Source organism: Danio rerio, chromosome 5 (assembly GCF_049306965.1).
Source record: "Danio rerio strain Tuebingen ecotype United States chromosome 5, GRCz12tu, whole genome shotgun sequence".
Lineage (NCBI taxonomy): Eukaryota > Metazoa > Chordata > Actinopteri > Cypriniformes > Danionidae > Danio > Danio rerio.
Genome location: NC_133180.1, coordinates 65,325,446 through 65,346,297, shown reverse-complemented (window position 1 = coordinate 65,346,297; position 20,852 = coordinate 65,325,446). Strand labels below are relative to the sequence as shown.

The following is a 20,852-nucleotide window of genomic DNA, read 5'->3' as shown; positions in this document are numbered from 1 at the left end:
CTAGACAGTGAAATTACGATGTACAGCCAGAGCTGCAGGGAGGACAAGAAGCTCTGCTGCCAGACTGAGCTGCAGGTGATGATCTGTCATCCACGCGGAGATGTCCTTCAGGCGGTGTGAGATCAGCGCAGCTACTGTTGGATCATCTTTTTGAAATGAGAGATGGCATAAGGTAGCATGGTGTTATCAGCACGAGGATTGAAAGAAATAACATGTTCACGAATGGTGGGATCCAGCGAAGTGCTGCAAATTGAAAAGAGCAGGGGTCCAAGAACTTATCCCTGAGGAACTCCAATGATCAGCCGATGTGCTTTGGGTACGTCTCCCCCCTAGGCAACCCTGAAGGATCTGTCAGTGAGATACCACTTAAATCAGTGGAGAGGAGTTCTAGTAATGCCCATAAAATAGAGAGTGGATCACCATATTAAAGACAGCAGAGCTGAAGATTTGGAACAGGGGTGCACAAACTTTTTCTTTTGAAGAGCCAAAAAGCAAACTTGACTGAGGGCTGTGGGACGAATATATACCAAACAATATATATTAAATTCATTCATTCATTTTATTGTCGGTTTAGTCCCTTTATTAATCCGGGGTCGCCACAGCGGAATGAACTGCCAACTTATCCAGCAAGTTTTTACTCAGTGCATGTTCTTCCACCTGCAACCTATCTCTGGGAAACATCCACACACATTTTCACACACATACACTACGGACAATTTAGCCTACCCAATTCACCTGTACCGCATGTCTTTGGACTGTAGGGGAAACCGGAGCACCCGGAGGAAACCCACACGAAGGCAGTGAGAACATGCAAACTCCACGCAGAAACGCCAACTGAGCCGAGGTTCAAACCAGCGACCTTCTTGCTTTGAGGCGACAGCACTACCTATTGCGCCACTGCCTCGCCATATATTAAATTTGCTAAGGTAATTTTATAATTTATTCAGCAATTTTTTTAAATATCTAGAAAACGTTGCTTTAGATCATATTAACTAATGTAGTATCATATTTACCATTTTATGTTCACATTTTATTATTAGCTCAGCAATAAAATAAAGACAAAAAAGGCGATGTTAAATTCAGAATGACAAACTGTCAAAGGCATTCACCACAACCACCTTCCCAACATTCTCCCTCTCTTTCCAGATGAGATGGTGTGCCAAATCCAAGGTTACCATGGGTCATATTTGGGCATCTCTGATTTAGAACCATCTTTAGCAACACACAGGGCTTCAGTGACTGATAGTAATGTGGTCTCAGTGGAATGGTTACGTCTGAAGCCTGATTGGTCTGCGTATAAAGTGGTTGTTCTGTACGAGATATGTTAAACAGTAGATATAGAGCGTGAATGGGAGGAGTGAGATTAGTCTGTAGATTAGGTTTCTGAAGCAGTGGGATAACCCAAGGCTTTTTTATAAGTGGATTTGTTTCTATTTCAAAACTTTACTTCTTAAAAAGTGTATTTTTTCCTGTGTCCGTTTATTACAATGTGTTCTTTTTCTGAGCGAATAATGACTATCATAGATTTTCACTATGATTTATAGAAGACACTTACTTAAATATAATTCAGTGTAACAATATTTTATATAGAATAAATACTTGTTTGGCATTACTTGAACAATATTCACTCATTATCCTTCGACACACACATACATACACAACTGTAGATAAAACATTTTGTCTGGTTTCTAAATGTCATTTTAATTTAGAAGGTTTCATGCTCTCTTATGAGCACCTCACTATGACACTAAAGCTTTAGGTCTTTGTTGTGATTAATATATTTAAATCCATACTTTACATATTCGGGACTGGTACAAGTTGTACTTGCGCTTCAACATATTTGTTGAAATAATTAAATGAAATGTCACATGTCAAACGGTAGGGTTGTCAGGCACGAATTTCAAAATAAAAGTCCGGTATAAGCAAAATAAGTAAAAAATTAAACTTTTGTTGTTTTTTTGACCACGCACTCCGCCACCCACTGAAAATGTTCCCTTGTAAATGTCATTGTAAATGTTTCGGGTCGCGACCCACCAGTTGAGAAACACTGACATAGATTACTATACATATATTACCATTATCATATATTTTTCACAAAAATACAAAACTGTAAAAAATTCAATATTTCACATAATTTTGTAGATTGTGTTTGACCATCATATATATATATATATATATATATATATATATATATATATATATATATATATTTTTTTTTTTTTTTTTTTTTTTTTCCCCAGAAACTAAAACCTGTTTCCTGTAAAGAGTAGGATTAGGATTAGGTGAAGGGTTGGGGAAGAGCAATAAAAAATACAGTTTGTACAGTATACAAACAATTGAAATCTATAGAAAATAAAGCTCTGTGTGTTTGTGTGTGTGTAAATATATACAGTGAAGGAAATAAGTATTGAACACCTCATAATTTTTCTCAGAAAACATTTCTAAAGGTGCCGTTGACTTGAAATTTTCACCAAATGTTGATAGCAACCAAAGAAAATATATACATGCAAAAAAAACAATTGATTAAAAAATTTAATTGATTTAGAAATGAAGCTATGTGTAATAAAATGAAACAACACAGGAAAAAGTATTGAACACATGAAGAAAGGGAGGTGTGCAGAGGCAGTGAAAGCCCAGACAGCAGCAGAAATATTTCAGTAGTTATTCAGCAACCTCTGCCCTTCGTCATTGTAAATTTATAATAACTGCTTCAGTCCAACATCTACATTAGCAGCAGGATGAAGATGAAACCAGGGTGGACAAACCAGCAAGACAATAATCCAAAGCACAGCCAAGAAAACTCTCAAATGCTCAAATGAAAGAAAATCAAGCTGTGGAATGGCCCAGCCAACCACCTGAGTAGAATCCAATAGAGAATACAAATTAAAGATCAGATTTCAGATGGAGACCCACAGAACCATCAAGATTTTTACACTCTGTTGAAGTCTTTATATATTAAAAAAGGAAATTCCTGAGCAATTCATGTAACTTCATTCTCCATATGAGAGTCGTCTTTCAGTTGCCATCATTAAAAAAGCCATTTATATAAAGTTTTAAATATGTTTCAGTAGTTCAGTACTTCCTCTTTGTGTCATTCTATTGTTATTACGTAACAATTTGGTTTTTCAAAAATGTTTTGTTTTATTTTTATGTTTGTATTGTTTAGGTCAGGGGTCTCAAACTCGCGGCCCTCAGTGCAATATTTTGTGGCCCGCGCCGACCGCTGTACACTGACAGAATCAGCGGAGCGGGAAGATAGAGCGCTCCCCGCTCCGCTGATTCTATCCGTACACAGCGGTCACTGGCATTCCCCGCCCGCCGTGTAAACAAAGGGGCGGGGATGCCGGTGACGTCACCACGCACCCCGCCCCTTTGTTAGACGCTGTGACGGGCGGGAAGTGTTAGGAGGGAACTCGCGCCGGCCAGAACCAAGGTAAGCTGTTCTCGCCCCTGCCTGCCACTTAGCTACCTATCTGCAGCCTGCCACCTACCTAGCTACAGCCTGCATCTTATATATATTATAGGTAGATACAGACTGGTACAGACTGATGTGACTGGAGTGGGGTGGGGGTGTTTTATTTATACGTCTTTTTTTTAGGTGAGGGAATGGAAGTTTTGAGTGAGTTCCCCCACTTTTTTCCCAAGGACTTCAATAAGTCAAAGTACAGGTCTAGACTTAATGATGATCATCTTCAAGCCATTCTGAGGGTCTCAACTGCTTCCGCTCTAAAGCCAAATGTGGTTCAGATTTGTGAGAAGAAGCGCTGTCAAGTCTCTGGCAGCAAGAAGTAGGCAAAAGATGCCATGTTCAGAAGAACTGTTCATAATCTTCACTCAATGTTCTATTAATGTTCAGGACACTTCATGTTCAGAAGAAATAATTAAAACTGTTAATAATGACATTTGAGGACTTTTTTTTTGTGAAATCCCTTATGCGGCCCAGCCTCACCCAGACTTTGCCTCCTGCGGCCCCCAGGTAAATTGAGTTTGAGACCCCTGGTTTAGGTTTTTACCAAAATCTGGTTTAATTCCATGTCAACAGCTCCCTTAGAAACATTATTCCCTGGAAAAAAACATGACGTGTTCAATACTTATTTCCCCTAGTGTATATACCCAGCAGATGACACATGGAAGGTGAAAAAGAAAGGATACTCCAAGTATTATGCTACAAAGTGTCTCATTTGTTAATGTTTAATTACTGATTCGTGGGAACCATAACAGCAAGTGAAAAGGCAATTTTTTTAATCGAATCCAACTGCAATCGAAAGCAATTTCAACAGCAAAACTTGGGGCCAGCCCTATCATTTTCCCTATTCTTTTTTGAAAACAAAATGCTCTGGGACGACAATCATCAGTACAAAGTTGCTTCGTGAACAAACATGGCCCAATTGCACAGTATTTCATCCACATGATTTTTAAAAGAAGAGAACCATTGAGCTGATACCGATTTATGAGATTTATGCAGGTAAAACCATCTCTGCTTTAATATTAACAACAAAGATCAGCCAATGAAGGATCTGATCAGAGAGAAAATGCTACAGATTGTTCTTTTACAGGGAGGCACTACAAGTTACTCTTTCCTTCTATCACAAATAACATTCATATAATAAAACCTTAGGGTTGCTTAAATGAAGTTAAGCCGTGTGCTTATGAGTAAACATGCTTGTTGCTCTTTTATACAAATTAAAATGTAAATCATATCTCAATATTAATATATATCATCAATGGTCTGTGTTTACATCATAAAAGATTCAGTGTATTAGACAACACGGGATTGTTTTCACTTGTGTACAATTGAAGGCAAACTTATTAGCGCTCCTGTAAGATCTTAAAGTGGAAGTGAAGCAGTCAGTGAAGTTTACATTATTTTACACTTTTATGAAAATATTAATTTTAAACTTGATTAATGACTAAACTTTAACTTAATTTAGAGGAAAAGGCCATGTTTTGCTTTAGTTTTTAGAGCTAGGGTGCCACCATCTTGGAATATTATTATGTATGACGTAACAGGTTGGTTCCATTTCCAGAACAGATACAGTGGAAGGAATGGACTGAACACGGAGACTGGACAGCCTAATTTAACCCAATGCGTGAACTTGTTGGCATTGAGCTGGTGTAAATACAAGTATCAGATGTGTGTCTAATATAAAGTATATATATATATATATATATATATATATATTAGGGGTGTCACGATTTTGATTTTTAATCGAAATCGATCGAAATTTACGCTTAATTTCGATTATCGAATCAAAAAATAGAATCGTCAATGCTGCCACGCCCCTATGTCAGCTTGGCTTGCCAAGTGGGAAAAAAAACAGGCTTGTTGAAGTGCTTGTTAAACTGCAGAAGCAGGAGAACCGTCAACAGAACTTAAACCCTCTCCTCTTTCAATGAAGTCGCCGGTGTGTAAGCATTTTGGATTTCCAGTGAGTTATGTTGACAACGTTCGTGTTGTCGACAAAAAAAACACAGTTTTGCAAGCTCTGCTATGTACGTATTACGTACGGTTCGTCCGATAGACAACACCGGCATCGCGATCCTCCGCCCACCCCCGTTGCAAATCCGCTCGCGAAAAGTACACACTCAGGCCGTGTTTACACTGTCTTTGTTTTTAAATGGCATTTTAGAATGACAACGATTTGACATCCACAGTGGCGTGTGGCATTTCTGAGCAGCCCTCCTTCCTCTCTACCTCTGAAAATGCACATCACGTGACCACACAGACACAGACGCACAGACAGCCATACGCTCAAGACAGCAGGTCCAGGCAGTCAGAGGACTGCTTCAATCTTTCACTCACTTGTACTTAGTCATTTTAGTGCACACCTCAGATACTGTTGGCTGGTTCCTGTTGGTTGTGCGTCTTTTATTACCAACGCCATTATAACGACACAGATCACTGCCTATTCACGAGTCCCGCAGAAAAAGTGATTGACAGGTGGTAATTATGTGTGTATCTTGCCTTTATTCATTTACTGTATGATTTGTTTATGGGTAAAACAAAGACCATGCAGGTCAGGTAGTTTAAACGGTACGCTACAAATAATTAATTGGTCATTAATTAATTAATTATTCATAATCGAAAATCGAATCGTGCCTTTAGAATCGAAAATGTAATCGAATCGAGGATTTGGAGGATCGTGACACCCTTAATATATATATATATATATATATATATATATTTTCTTTTTATTACAATTGTTTGATGTGCTTTGGCTCACTCTCTGTATTACGCTGCATGCCTGGGTTTCAACAAGGTCCGGTACCAACTTAACAGGGGCAGGCACTTTCACTTGTCACTACAGCTGCTCACCTCTTTTTGTGTTCAAACCAAACTAAGATCGGCACAGTTTTTCACATGGCAGGTTTTTGTGTCCTTCGAAAGTTTTGTAAGATCGAGTTGATCAACTTGAATAGGGAATATGTCTTGACATAATCCATAAACACGTGACTTATTAAATCGTGAATTCATGTACGACTTTAATCAGTGCATTAGTCTGAATGTAAATCCTCTTGTCAGGCAGCGCTGCACCAGCGTGAGAGAGTGGACCAAAGCGCATCAAACAAAAGCTATTAAAACAAAGAAACAAAAAAGGTATAAATATTTTTTATACAGTATATTAGACAAAACTTTGCACCAGTTCTGCAATGCACGTCCACAACTTCATGCATTGTGTTAAACTAGGCTTTGCGGTCTAAATGTTCAGTCCATTATTTCCACTGTAACTGTTCAGCTGAGGGAATGAAACCAACTATACAAGCGTTATTCCAAGATGAAGGCACCCTTGCGCTAAGAAGCTTCAGTAAAACTAGCTCTTTTCTACAACATGGTTACATTAATCGAGTTTGTTTAATATATTTTGGTTAAAGTGGAAACCAATAAACAAAGTAATGTGAACTTGACTGACTGCTTCACTTCCACTTTAATTCATTTAAAAATATATCCCAAGTGTTAACACTGTAAAACATAAAAGTTTTAATAACTCATTTCTAATTACTAATTTCTTCTGTCTTTGCCATGATGAGAGTAAATAATATTTTACTAATTATATTTGCTAGATACTATAGGATTCAGCATATTCAGTGTCATTTAAAGGCTTAACTAAGTTAATTAGGTAAACTAGGCAAGTTAGGTTAATTAGACAAGACATTGCACAACTGTGGTACCCATTAAAAACAAAACAAATAAATGTTAGGAGGGATCATATTGACCCTAAAAATCCTATTTAAATATTTAAAAATTGCATAAATTCCAGCTAAAGTAATGAAATAAGACTGTCTCATATTATAGGAAATACTGTGAAGATTTCCTTGCTCTGTTAAACATCACTTGGGAAAAAGAAGTAAGAATTTCACAGCACTGCTAATAATTTTGCCTTCAACTGTATGTAGTACCCCCCTTAAATGAATGGTTTGAACAAAAAAAAAAAAAAATTTTTGTAAATTTACAGAAATCCAAGATGTAAGAGACTTTTTTTTCAGTAGAAAATAAAACTAATGTCCTTGGTGATTTAAGTAATGCAAGTCAAAGGCTACTGGCACTTAAAGAGTCATCAAAACATATACAGGAAAAACAATAATAATAACTGTCTCTTCTCATAATGTGTAGTGAACCGATCAGAAATAAATGTTTACAGAAAATAAAAGTTACCTAAATCTTGGATTAGGAAATCGACTTTTCATTTTTGGGTGAATTATCACTTCAAAACCATCAATTCTCTTAAGTTCGGATCACGGTTGATCCGTGGTTCGTAAGGATCACAACCCACAGTTTGGAACACACGTGACCTGTGGAATAATACTTTTTTTTCTTGTAAATTAATCCTAAATTTGTAATTACTGCAGGGAGATTGCCTCTCACGTCATTCAAATCACGTATATAAAAGCATTTAGCTTTTCCTGTAAAATAGAATGATGACGGAGGAAGTTGTGGTAGGTTATGCGGGATGTGGCGGGTTTCTTAGGTTATTAAAGGTGTTTTCTGTCACTATTTGTTTAGCCTGCATCAATGCATTCACTGTAAGCTGCAGGAATATTTATTAAAAGATCAGGATCTTCCACCCACACAACATAAATTTTAAATGATGGTGATTTGCATATGTTTATTAATCCTTCGAATCGCTGCATTCGAATCTGTGTTTGAAAAATGCAAAAATCAAGAAAAAGATTCAGTCTTTAGTCTTTTGAGTTATGACGTTACAAACAATCAAATAACACAGAAGTACTGGGTTAACAGATTATAGTTAAGATAAAACCACTGATGTTTATGCTAAAAATTTAAATCACCGTCATATCCATTTAACTTGATGCTCAAAAATGAAAGTTGTAGGCAGCAGTTACATTATTTAACCAATAGGTTAACCAGCCATCAACAACATGCCACTGAATCATTCTTCAAAAACGATCCATCTAGCAATGAAACATGAAGTTTTATGAATGAATAACTGCAGTACTGTTTGTGTAATAAATTAAAACCAAATGACTTTTGTATCTTCCCCTTTTTGGCTGATCCAAAAAAATTGTTTGATCCGTGACTAAAAAACCATATTGTGATCCGAACCGTGAGATTTGTGATCCGTTACACCACTACTTAGGTCACACCTGAATAATTAAAATGGGATGATTTGGCAATTAAAAGTTGTTGGTTGATATGATTTGAACTACATATTTGGGAGTTGGCATTGTCTGCTAATAACTGAAAATATTCCAAAGGTAATGCACTAATATTGACCGAAAGCGCAATACTGGTTCTTGAAACTCCATGGCGCATCTTAACTTGCTAATTCTGGCATCGTATGATTCATACATCTCAGTATATAAAAACAAATCAACACAGGAATGAGCAGGTGTGGAATAAGGGAGCCTGTCTGTTTTATTTTCTTGTTTGCTACAATATCTAGTGACCAGTCCTTCAAACCCTACGCTGGCTGGTATATCTCTCCGAATAGACCATTCTAAAAAAACGGCAGAAAGCATAAATGCCGAATAAATTAACGGTATAAATTGAGGCCAAAAATGTTTTCGAAATGGCAACCGGGACTATCGTGTTTTTCTTTCCGAGGATTCAAGTATCCTGACCGGCTCTTGTGTTGTTTCAAGTCAGACATCATTGTCCATCTCGGAGGTAGTCTACAGTGTGTCAGTCTGTCCGTGTTTGTACCACTGACCTTAAAAAACACTTTTTTTTCTAGCATCTCCGATCATTTTAGATATTGGTGTTTTCATTTGCTCATCTATAAAGTTCGTTGTTTTGGTGTTAACTGTAAACAGAACATAAGATGTCCAGTGAAGCATTAGTCCAAAGGTCTAGGCATCAAATTGGCTTCTTCGTTCCCAATACTCCTCTGAACTGTTTTAGCCCTCATCAGTGTTCTTCCTAGGAAGAAAAACAAGGTTTAGGGTAACATAAAGAATCAGAAGATTCCCAAGTTTGAATGAATTTCTGTTAACCTCTTGTGTGAAGGAAGTGTCTTCTTGATGGATTCCATTTGCAGAGTTTGCACTAGCATGTGCCTGTGAAGATGAAGGAGAAAATAAAACAGTTCAGTTTTTACAACTGTCGGTTTTAGGAGGTAAAGATGAGGATCACATGAAAAGTTCAGATGCAAAAGCTGCAAAACGTCAAAAATGAGATAATGACATTGAGTGAATGCTTTAGGGATGTAGTACATGTTCAACGAACGCTTTAAATAATCTAAATCCCAGTGTCATCCCATTCAGAAATAACAGGTTGTTGGCAAAAGCCTAAAAACACCTCTTGCCTTTGACAGCAAGATCCCGTATGTTCTGAGAACCAATCAGAAGGAGCGAATCGAATCATATGTTTTCAATATAGCAGAGCGCTGATAAGCCGGCTTTTTGAGGACACTGTTTTATTCAGGTTTAGATTTAGATTTTAAAAGATGGGGTTAAATCAAATACATGAGCCTGTCAGACTGTCACGGATAACAATAATAATATTAACAATAATAATTCCTTACATTTATATAGCGGTTTTCTGGACACTCAAAGCGCTTTACACTTGGGGGGAATCCACACATACATCACCAGTGTGCAGCATCCACCTTGATAACTCAACAGCAGCCATATTGCGCCAGACCACACACACCAGCGGATTGGTGGAGAGGAGACAATTATCCAATTATAATATGAGGATGGTTAGGAGGCCATTTTGGACAGAGGCCAGTGGGCAAATTTGGCCAGGATGCCGAGGTGAAACCCCTACTCATTTTCGAAGGACATTCTGGGATTTTTTACAACCACAGAGAATCATGACCTTGGTTTAACATCTCATCTGAAAGACGGTGCTCACTGAGCAGTATAGAGTCTCCATCACTATACTAGGTTATTATGACCCACACAGACCGCAGGTTGGGCAGCCCTGCTGGTCTCACTAACACCACCTCCGACAGCAACCTAGCTTTCCCATGTGGTCTCCCATCCAGGTACTGACCGGGCACTATTCTGCTCAGCTTCAGTGGGCGACCATGTGAGTTGCAGAGAGCTGCTATTATTATTATTATTATTATTATTATTATAATAATAATAATTATTATTAACTGAATGGCAAATGAAAACATCCCTTACCTCAAAACTCTTATCATAAAGAGTGCATTGTAAGAATAAAAAAGAAAAGATATTGCACAGCTGGAAGTGTATCATGCATTCATAACATTTGATTGAACGTCGATGTATGAGTCCAATTTACTATGCATCAAACAGCAACTCCATTTCCCGATAGACGAAGTTAAACAAGATGCCGTTTTTTTATCCCACGGATGCTATGACATGATATAAACAGAAGGATGAAAAAGAGATGTTACAATCAAGAAGTTGAGTATGTTGAGGATGAATGAATGACTGCGGCTAAAAGAAACATCAATTATTTTGCACAGTAGCCTACTTTGTGTTTTATTTGCTAATGTGAGATATTTTATATATTTATATTACTTTATACCAGGGGTCACCAATCTCGTTCTTGGAGGTCCGGTGCCCTGCAGGGTTTACCTCCAACTTGCCTCAACACACTTGCCTCTGTGTTTCAAGTATACCTAGTAAGACCTTGATTAGCTTGTTCAGGTGTGTCTGATTAGGGTTGGAGCTAAAATCTGCAGGACACCGGACCTCCAGGAACAAGATTGGTGATCCCTGCTTTATATGCCTGATAAGCTTTTTATGTAAATGGACATTGCACAGATATTGAAGTTTCTCATTGTTTTGCTCTGTTGTAGTTGCAGTACACCAAAATATTTTAATTAAGAATATTTTTATAGCATTCGCATTTTGCACATAGCATGTTATGATAGCTGTGGGCAAGAGGAATATGTTTTTATTTACTGGATTTTAATTTTAACACACTTCAAAACGTTTTTAATCAGAATATTTTGCACTGTACATTTTACACTAAAATATTTAAATCTAACAAACCTAGTTTACAATGTTTACATAGTTCTGCTTACATTAAATCTACATTTCAGATATCAGAGTTACATTTCAATAGATCATTAAGATTGTATTAATGTCAATTTTAATGTTATTGATTAATGCACTTAACAGATTTCATTAATTTCCCCTGATTTAGCACCTGATTTATCAGGGGTCGTCACAGCAGAATGAACCGCCCCTTACTTGACAGATTTATGTATTTTTAATTGTAGGTGGTTTGTGTAATGTGTTTGGTGAAATACTTTCTAATTGCATCTTTAGTGATTTTCAACTAATTACAGTCTTGTCCCAAGAGGTGGATTTAGAGCAGTGGTCTCAAACTCAATTCCTCTGGAGGGCCGCTGCTCTGCATAGTTTAGCTCCAACTCACACCTGCTTACATTTACATTTAGTCATTTAGCAGACGCTTTTATCCAAAGCGACTTACAAATGAGGACAAGGAAGCAATTTACACAACTATAAAAGCAACAATGAACAAGTACTATAGGCAAGTTTCAGGTATGCAAAGAAAGTGTAAGAAACAACAGTAAAAAAAAATTTTTTTACATTTTTTTTAAATGTAGTTAGTAGAGGGTCAGAGAGGGAACTGCAGATTAGTAAGGAAAGTGGAGACTAAATAGTTGAGTTTTAAGTCGTTTTTTGAAGACAGTGAGTGACTCTGCCGTTCTGATGCAGTTAGGGAGTTCATTCCACCAACTGGGCAGATTGAATGCGAGAGTTCGGGAAAGTGATTTCTTCCCTCTTTGGGATGGAACCACAAGGCGACGTTCATTCACAGAACGCAAGTTTCTGGAAGGCCTATAAATCTGCAGAGGTGAGAGCAGATAAGAAGGGGCGCAGTCAGAAGTCGCTTTGTAGGCAAACATCAACGCTTTGAATTTGATGCAAGCAGCAACTGGCAGCCAGTGCAAACAGATGAGTAGCGGAGTGACATGTACTCTTTTAGGTTCATTAAAGACCACTGGTGCTGCTGCGTTCTGAAGCAGCTGAAGAGGTTTGATGGAGCTAGCTGGGAGCCCGGCTAGTAGAGAGTTGCAATAGTCCAGTCTGGAAAGAACAAGAGCTTGAACAAGAAGTTGAGCTGCATGTTCAGAGAGAAAGGGTCGGAGCTTTCGTTTGTTGTTGAGTGCAAATCTGCACGATCGAGCAGTTCTAGAGATGTGGTCAGAGAACTTTAGCTGGTCATCAATCATTACTCCAAGGCTTTTCACCATTTTGGATGCAGTAATGGTTGCCCCATCCATCTGGATTGAAAAGTTATGATGTAGAGTCGGGTTGGCAGAAACTACAAGCATTTCTGTTTTTGTGAGGTTAAGCTGAAGATGATGATCTTTCATCCAGTGTGAAATGTCTGACAGGCAGGCTGTGATGCGAGCCGGAACTGAGGAATCATCAGGGTGAAAAGAGAGGTATAGCTGGGTATCATCATCATAGCAGTGGTAGGAAAATCCATGTTTCTGGATGACTGATCCTAAAGATGTTGTGTACATGGAGAAGAGAAGTGGCCCAAGAACAGAGCCCTTTGGTACCCCAGTGTTTAGAAGCTGTAGGTTGGACACCTCTCCCCTCCAAGACACCCTGAATGATCTTTTAGAGAGGTAAGATCTGAACCACTGAATAACCGTGCCCGCAACGCCTGGTGACTCCAGCATAGATAGCAGGATCTGGTGGTTTACAGTGTCAATAGCAGCTGACAAATCCAGCAAGATGAGGACTGATGATTTAGAGTCTGCTTTAGCCAGTCTGAGATCCTCCACGACCGAGAGCAGGGCAGTCTCAGTTGAGTGGCCTTTCTTAAAGCCAGATTGCTTGTTGTCCATGAGGTTGCTTAATAGTCTCTAGTAGACTTGAACACCTTGATTAGTTGGTTGTTTGCTACAGTAATTAGACAGCTGTGTTTAATTAGAGTTGGAGCAAAACTGTGCAGAGCTGCGGCCTTCCAGGAATTGAGTTTGAGACCTGTGATTTAGAGTTTTTTTTACAAAAAGCTTAGCTGGTTTTGACGCAAAAGAAAATCCACCTTGTTAAGAAACAAAGAATTGTCTAAAGTGACATTTATGAAAAAATCTATTTTATATATTAGCTAATCACCTTATCATTACCTATAAAATGAAACTGCTCAAGGTAATCAGAAGAGCCTGATAGAAAATGCTTATTTACAAGAAAAGAGGTTTGATGGATTTAGAGTTTTACATGTAAACTCTTTTCATGTTTTATATAGATGTGCAGGGCTTGACATTAACTTTTTTGATCACCACCCACTGTAACTAGTAGTTTTCCAACATTACTAGCCACTCGCCATTTTCACTAGCCACAATTTTATTGTTGGGAAAATATATTTTATGCACATAAATATGACTTTGACATGCTAAAATTACTTAATTTAGATTTTGCGTTATCTCCACATGCCTCCTCATTCATTTTTGTGTGTCGTGTATGAGCTTGCTCAATGTCGGTCAGGGTTTTTATAGTATTACAATTATTTTTAATTTCACATAATTTTTAAAGCTCAAAAGAATTTACCAAATTTATCTCTGACCAAGATAAACCAAACATAAACAATTAATTACTTCTCAGCCACTAATTTTAAATGTGTCAAAACAAGCTAAATATAGCTGTATACTATACTTTTTATTTAACAAAACATATTCACAGTAATCTGTCCAGGCTAAATGTCCCAGATCACCAGTTAATTACACATAAATGAGGAATTAATCTCCCATTAAAGCATGTTATTGTAAAAAAAAAGATAATTAAACCCTATTAACGCAAAAGAAAGCAGGTTAAAAACATACCATGATAATGAAAGAATGATCACACACAAAGGGTAATGTTAGACCTATAAATAATCTGTTCAAAGAATGGTTAAAGCGAAAGCAACCGGTGCTGCTTACAAAAAGACAAATCTGGAGCTCTTAAAAGCAGCAAGACTGTGCTTGCACATTTATCACCTTTTGTCTAGTCTATTTGAAAGAGAACCGATCACATCAGTTGTGTTTCTAGACACAGTTGCTTCACGCAAGGAAACAGGAGCGCACACGTGCATTAAACAGTTGTGCACATCACCTCAAGCGTGAGTGATTATCCTCTCGTTCGGTATTCACCTGCTTTATTTTGCTCGCGAGAATGCAATTATTTTTGTCAGTCGTGCTTCTTCTTCCTTTGCATGCATATTGGGCCATCCTTATTGTCGAACCCTGCTTTTAAGAATTATTATCCTGGAAAATTATTTTCAACCAGCCAAAGTGACTAGTGGGAGTGTCTGTTTTACCCGCCACCGCTGAAATCTACCCACATTTGGGGGGTTGGTGGGTGTTAATGTCAAGCCCTGTACATGTGTATATGTTTTTTTTCCAAAAATTCCTTGTGTAAATAGCCCATTCTGCTGCCAGAGCCTATTTGCACAAAGCATGCTTTAGTTAAAATCACAAAATAAAAGGAAATTGAATACAAAAAATACAGCATTTAACATATTTCCTAAAAAAAACATCCAATAACTCAACTGAACTAAGAACTGAACTAGCTCACATTTTATTGACCCATTATAATACTCCCATCGCAGTTACTGCTACCATAAATAAAAAAATAAAAAAAACTACAGAAGGCAACAACAAGTATTTTAGCAAAGTTACAAATGAAAAATCAGCCTGACTGTAGAGGTGTTAAGTCTGTTTGTTGTACCTGGTTTTTGTCTGGACGGGTGCGCATGGCCTGCACTAGCTGGTCCACGTGTTGGTTGTGTTCCAGAGCATTCCTCAGAGCATCTTCAGTGTTCAGCAGCCTTTGACGAAGACGAGCCACCTCTGTGTCTGAGGCAGACGGGTCCATCATAGAGTACCGGCGATGGTCTGGAGACGACCTCTCACGACCCTGACACAAGGAAAACATACTAATCAAAATGCACAATACATAAGTGAACAAATAAATCACTGATAATTTAATCAAGAATAATTTACATTTTGCTAAGTGAGTTACAAACTGTCTTTTAATATTCAGTTGAAGTCAGAATTATTAGCCCCCCTGTTTATCTTTTCCCCAGTTTCTGTCTAACGGTGAGAAGTTTTTTTTTAACACATCTAAACATAATGGTTTTAATAACTCGTTTCTAATAACGAATTTATTTTATCTTTGTCATGATGATAGTAAATAATATTTTACTAGATATTTTTCAAGACACTTCTATACAGCTTAAAGTGACTTTTAAAGGCTTAACTAGGTAAACTAGGTAAACTAGGCAGGTTAGAGTAATTAGGCAAATATTGTATAATGATGGTTTGTTCTGTAGTGTATCGGGAAAAAAATATAGCTTAAAGGGACTAATAATTTTGACCTGTAAATGGTGTTTTAAAAATTTAAAAACTGCTTTTATTCTAGCCGAAATAAAACAAATAAGACTTTCTCCAGAAGAAAAAAATATTATCAGACATTAGGGGTGTCAAAAATAATCGATTTTTCGGTGCACTGCGATGCAGACGCGGACAATTCGGTATCGGTTCAGTAATAATCATAACCGGTTATTACTGACATCATTTACCTCATATGCGCTCTGTCGCGAGGGAGGCGATCGCGAGTATTTACAACGCTTTAACTACTTAAAACTCATAAACTGTGCACAATTTCACTGTGTGTGTTTGCTGGATCAGTCTTTCACTGACATATACAACAATAGCACGCGCGCGCTCTGTCTCTGTCTCTGTCTCTCTCTTTCCCACACACACACAGTGGCCCATTTGACCTGCTGGCGTGGTTTTTCTTCTCTTCTCGGCTGTTTTACAGCGTTACTTTTGCACCCAGAAACGAGCGCGTGTGTGTGTTTTCTCCACCGTGTCTATCATACATCAGCTGTGAGATCGTCGCTGCCGCCTGCCACTTATCAGCATCACTCATCTGTGAAGAACGCAGCGCGCAAGAGCCAATCGCAACCGTTTTTTTTTTTTTTGAGGGTGTGACCAATCAAAGAGGTGTGAGAGAACTAGACAAGCATCAGAAATTGAGCTGGATATTTATATTTGTTTATATTATTTGCTAAATGCTCGTTTTGGTTAAAGTAAGACTGTTTGTATTGAATTACAAAATTGTATTACAAATAATTTATAAATATAAATATATATTCATACATTTTAATACAAGAAATGCTGCTGTGAAGAAAATATAAAACTGTGTATGAAAAGCACCGTCAATGCACCGTGATGCACCGAAATATCGAATTGAAATATACAATAATTGAAAGACTAGTGTAGGTTCACACCTCTATCAGACATACTGTGAAAATTTCCTTGCTCTGTTAAACATCATTTGGGAAATATTTAGGGGGGGCTAATAATTCTGACTTCAACTATATGTGAATATACAGGTATATAGTATATATACACACCGATAGAAAAGATTTCACAATTATATTGTTTTTGAAGAAAATAAATGCAGCCTTGATGAGCATAGAAGACTACCGACCTCAAATCTTACCACTTCAAACATTTTAAGACAGAAAAATTATGAGATAATTATCTTAAATTTAAATGCATGAACAATTCAATAAAGCAGCAGTTGTGTGTGTGTTTCAGCTCTTGTGTCTCACCAGCAGCAAAAGTTTCTCTCTCAGGGTTTTGATGTCATCTTGTAGTTTCTGCTCCTTCATCCTCCACTCGGCCCTGTGAACTTCACGGCTCAGATCTCGATCCACTCCAGCAGAGTGACGCGGAGACTCCAGCAGTAACACTCGCAGCTCGTTCAGACTCCTGATGCACATTTCCACAAACACACGCACACACACATACAGACACAATAAGATTAAGTTGACATTTATGAACACATAAATATGACTCGACCAAATGTGTGTACACTGCTTATAAACACTTAAGTTACATCCTGTGTTGTAGTTTGTGTGAGCGTTTGGTATAATCAATGATGACCAACTGGTAAGTGCTGCTTATTAGTCTGGTAACAATGACGGACAGTAGACTAATGAAGCTCTTGATTGATGATTTGAGGGCTCTGCACATGCAATATTCAATAGCTCAGACACAATACATCTAACACTCTCACTCTCACTGAATAACAATCATGATTGAAAGGATAAGTACACTACCTGACAAAAGTCTTGTCATCTATATAAGTTTTAGGAACTAAATTTTAAAGGAACAAATAATAGATTGACTTCTAGTTGATCATTTGGTATCAAAAGTGATTTATATGAAAGGCAAAGGCCTCTAGATTCCGCTTATTTTACCAAAATAAAACATGATATTGCATTGATTTCTAATTATTTAATTAGGACAGTAAGGTATCACTCAAATAACTTATAAATAAAGTCATCTGGAATGGCAAAGAGAGCGTTCTTGCAGGACTCTCAGGGTTCATCAAGATTCTTTGAATTTATCTTCAATGCCTCCTCCATCTTACCCCAGATATGCTTAATAATGTCCATGTCTGGTGACTAGGCATGGCCAATCCTGGAGCACCTTGACGTTCTTTGCTTTCACTAACTTTGATGTGTAGGCTGAAGTATGAGAAGAAGCGCTATCCTGCTGAAGAATCTGCCCTCTCCTGTGATTTGTAATGTAATGGGCAGCACAAATACCTTAATACCTCAGGCTGTTGATGTTGCCATCCACTCTGCAGATCTCTCGCACACCCCTATACTAAATGTACCCCTAAACCATGATTTCTCCCTCACTTGACTGATTTCTGAGAAAATCTTGGGTCCATGTGGATTCCAAAAGATCTGCATTTTTTGTGATAATTGGTATGCAGTTAATAATTCCTCTGAAAAATCTACCTTCTCTCACTTTTCCAAATGATCAACTAGAAGTCAAGTTATTATTTGTTGTTCTTAGCACTTTAATCAACGACAAGACTTTTGTCAGCTAGTGTATTACATTATATCACTGTCCTTCAGCATTTACGTTTGCTCAGGTTCCGATCTATTATTCTGCATAACATGACGTACATCTTAAAAGGATAGTTCATCCCAACCTTTCACTTGTTCCAAACTTGTTTGACTTTCTGTTGAACTCAAATACGATATTCTGAGGAAACCTGGAAAACTTTAACCTTTGCCTTCCACACCATTTATTTTTCTGACTATGGAAGTCAATGGTCACAAGTTTTCAGCTTTCTTTAGAACAAGAACAGACCAAAAAAAACTCCTGGAACCTTTTGACGGTGAGTAAATGGTGAGTAAATTTCTTTTTTGAGTGAACTATCCCTTCAAAGTGTGGGAGTTAAACTGTTTGTTATCGGGATTGTGCAAAATTAAAACTCTTTTCCTATTTACAGATGAGCATACAACCATATGCGTGAAACAAACAGCACTTAATAAAAGCATTGTTCGACAAATGCATGCGATGACAAATTTAAACAGCACGATTAATTGTTAAAAGACTACAATCTAAATAGAAAGCTGTATCACTTTATACTTGCATGACTACAATTCACACGTCTACTAAACCTTTAAAAACGTGTAATCACTTTAATCTGCATTTGCCCTCGAGTAAAGAAACAGCTTCAGCCTTGAATCTTTTCATTCACATAATTTCCGTCTCATTACTAAAGTATTTCCATATAAAGATTGCATGTAAACACTTTGATAGCAATCAAAATGTGTGAGTCAGTCACTAATAATGCAATTATTTCCAATCCTTTTAGTAAGGACTTAATTGCAGTAAGATGTTTACAAGATGCAAGCAGACCTCTTAACTCCCACTTACTGTACATATAATAGTAATTATTCTGATTATCTGCAAAGAAGTGTTTTTGTTTTTTTACAGCCATTATTGACCTACCCCACAGCACAAATGATGAACTTGCACACAATCGGCATGTAAAAATACTTATTCAGCAGCATTCTGCACATGGCAATGCAGCAGTAATTGTTTTTTTACCCTATGCTGTATTGCTTTTTACTGTCTCTATGTGAAGATACAGCTTAAAAACCGTTGATGACACACTTGCCTGTGTATGCCAGAGCCCATGTACACTTTGTTTAAAGTGGGAATGTAAATAAGGTGTTTATATGCCTGTTTACAGTGATTACATTTAAAGTACACTACTGTCCAATCACCTTTATTTTGTATTTAAATATAAAGGTGATTACAGTCACAATGAATATTAGCTCAATTTCATTAGCCTTGTGTTACATGAGGTTAAACGCTTTATTTTTAAAATACAAAAACCCCAGCAGGCACACAACATCACAAGACGTTTTAATATTACGTTAGATATAGGTCATGACGTCAATGACCAAAATTCAATGTCTGCCCAGCATTGACAACGTTATTTCGACATGCATTAACAAGGTCAAATTATGCTGATATTTGGTTGATTTTAGGCTGTGTTGGAAAGTGACCAAAATCCAACATCCGATAGATGTCATAGTGGTTACATCCTCACAATTTAAAGGTGTAACATGAGTAAACTTTGATATTTGGTTGATTTTAGGTTGGACATTGATTTTTATTACCAAACAAAATCCAACGTTCCCAAAACGAAACACCCAACTCTGTTAGTATCGGTATGTTAGTCTAGTGTGCTCCAAAACAATGACAACATTTGCAATAAGAAGATTTAAGCATCCAAAGCTTGTAGCTTCCACCTAAATAGATCCTCTAACTTTAGTATCTCATCATTTCCTCTGACCAAATGATCTCTAGTATCTGACGTATTACATCTAGCTCAACCACTCTCACTAACAGAGCTGAGATAAAAATCTCAGCTGACATTTTTTTTTAAAGAGGAGGGGCTACTCTATTTCCCGCCCTGTCGTCATGTTTCAGGTCAAATTACATATCACATTGAACAAAAGTGCACATTTCAAAGCACTTCACGGGTCCATTAAGGATGAAACGCATTGCAACAATTTTAAGTATTCATTCATTCATTCATTCATTCATTTTCTTGTCGGCTTAGTCCCTTTATTAATCCGGGGTCACCACAGCGGAATGAACCGCCAACTTATCCAGCAAGTTTTTACGCAGCGGATGCCCATCCAGCGGCAATCCATCTTTGGGAAACGTCCACACACACAATCACACACACACTCATATACTACGGACAATTTAGCCTACCCAATTCACCTGTACCGCATGTCTTTGGACTGTGGGGGAAACCGGAGCACCCGGAGGAAACCCACACGAACGCAGGGAGAAAATGCAAACTCCACACAGAAACGCCAACTGAACCAGCGACCCTCTTGCTGTGAGGCGACAGCACTACCTACTGCGCCACTGCTTCGCCCAATTTTAAGTATCTTTCTAACAATTTAAAGTCTCTTTTTAAAACTACAAATTCTGAAGCTGTTTTTATTTCAGTTTTGCTATTTGTTTTCTTGCCTTTGTCCTTATACACTACCTGACAAAAGTCTTGTCGTCGATCCCAATTGTAAGAGCAACAAATAATAACTTGCCTTC

General features: G+C 37.6%; 1 protein-coding gene across 8 annotated transcripts in view; it reads right to left on the bottom strand.

Moving 5' to 3' along the window:
- Window positions 1-8,085: 8,085 nt before the first annotated feature.
- clip2 (CAP-GLY domain containing linker protein 2) overlaps window positions 8,086-20,852 on the bottom strand; it is an 85,404-nt gene continuing 72,637 nt past the window's right edge. For all 8 annotated transcript variants that reach the window (XM_073951529.1, XM_073951531.1, XM_021476654.3 and 5 more), the window contains 4 exons: window positions 17,024-17,183; window positions 15,130-15,318; window positions 9,454-9,516; window positions 8,086-9,379 (listed from right to left, as the gene is read on the bottom strand). In XM_073951529.1, coding sequence (XP_073807630.1) covers window positions 9,368-9,379; window positions 9,454-9,516; window positions 15,130-15,318; window positions 17,024-17,183 — 424 coding nt within the window. In that variant the 3' untranslated portion in view covers window positions 8,086-9,367. The remainder of the gene's footprint in view (window positions 9,380-9,453; window positions 9,517-15,129; window positions 15,319-17,023; window positions 17,184-20,852) is intronic.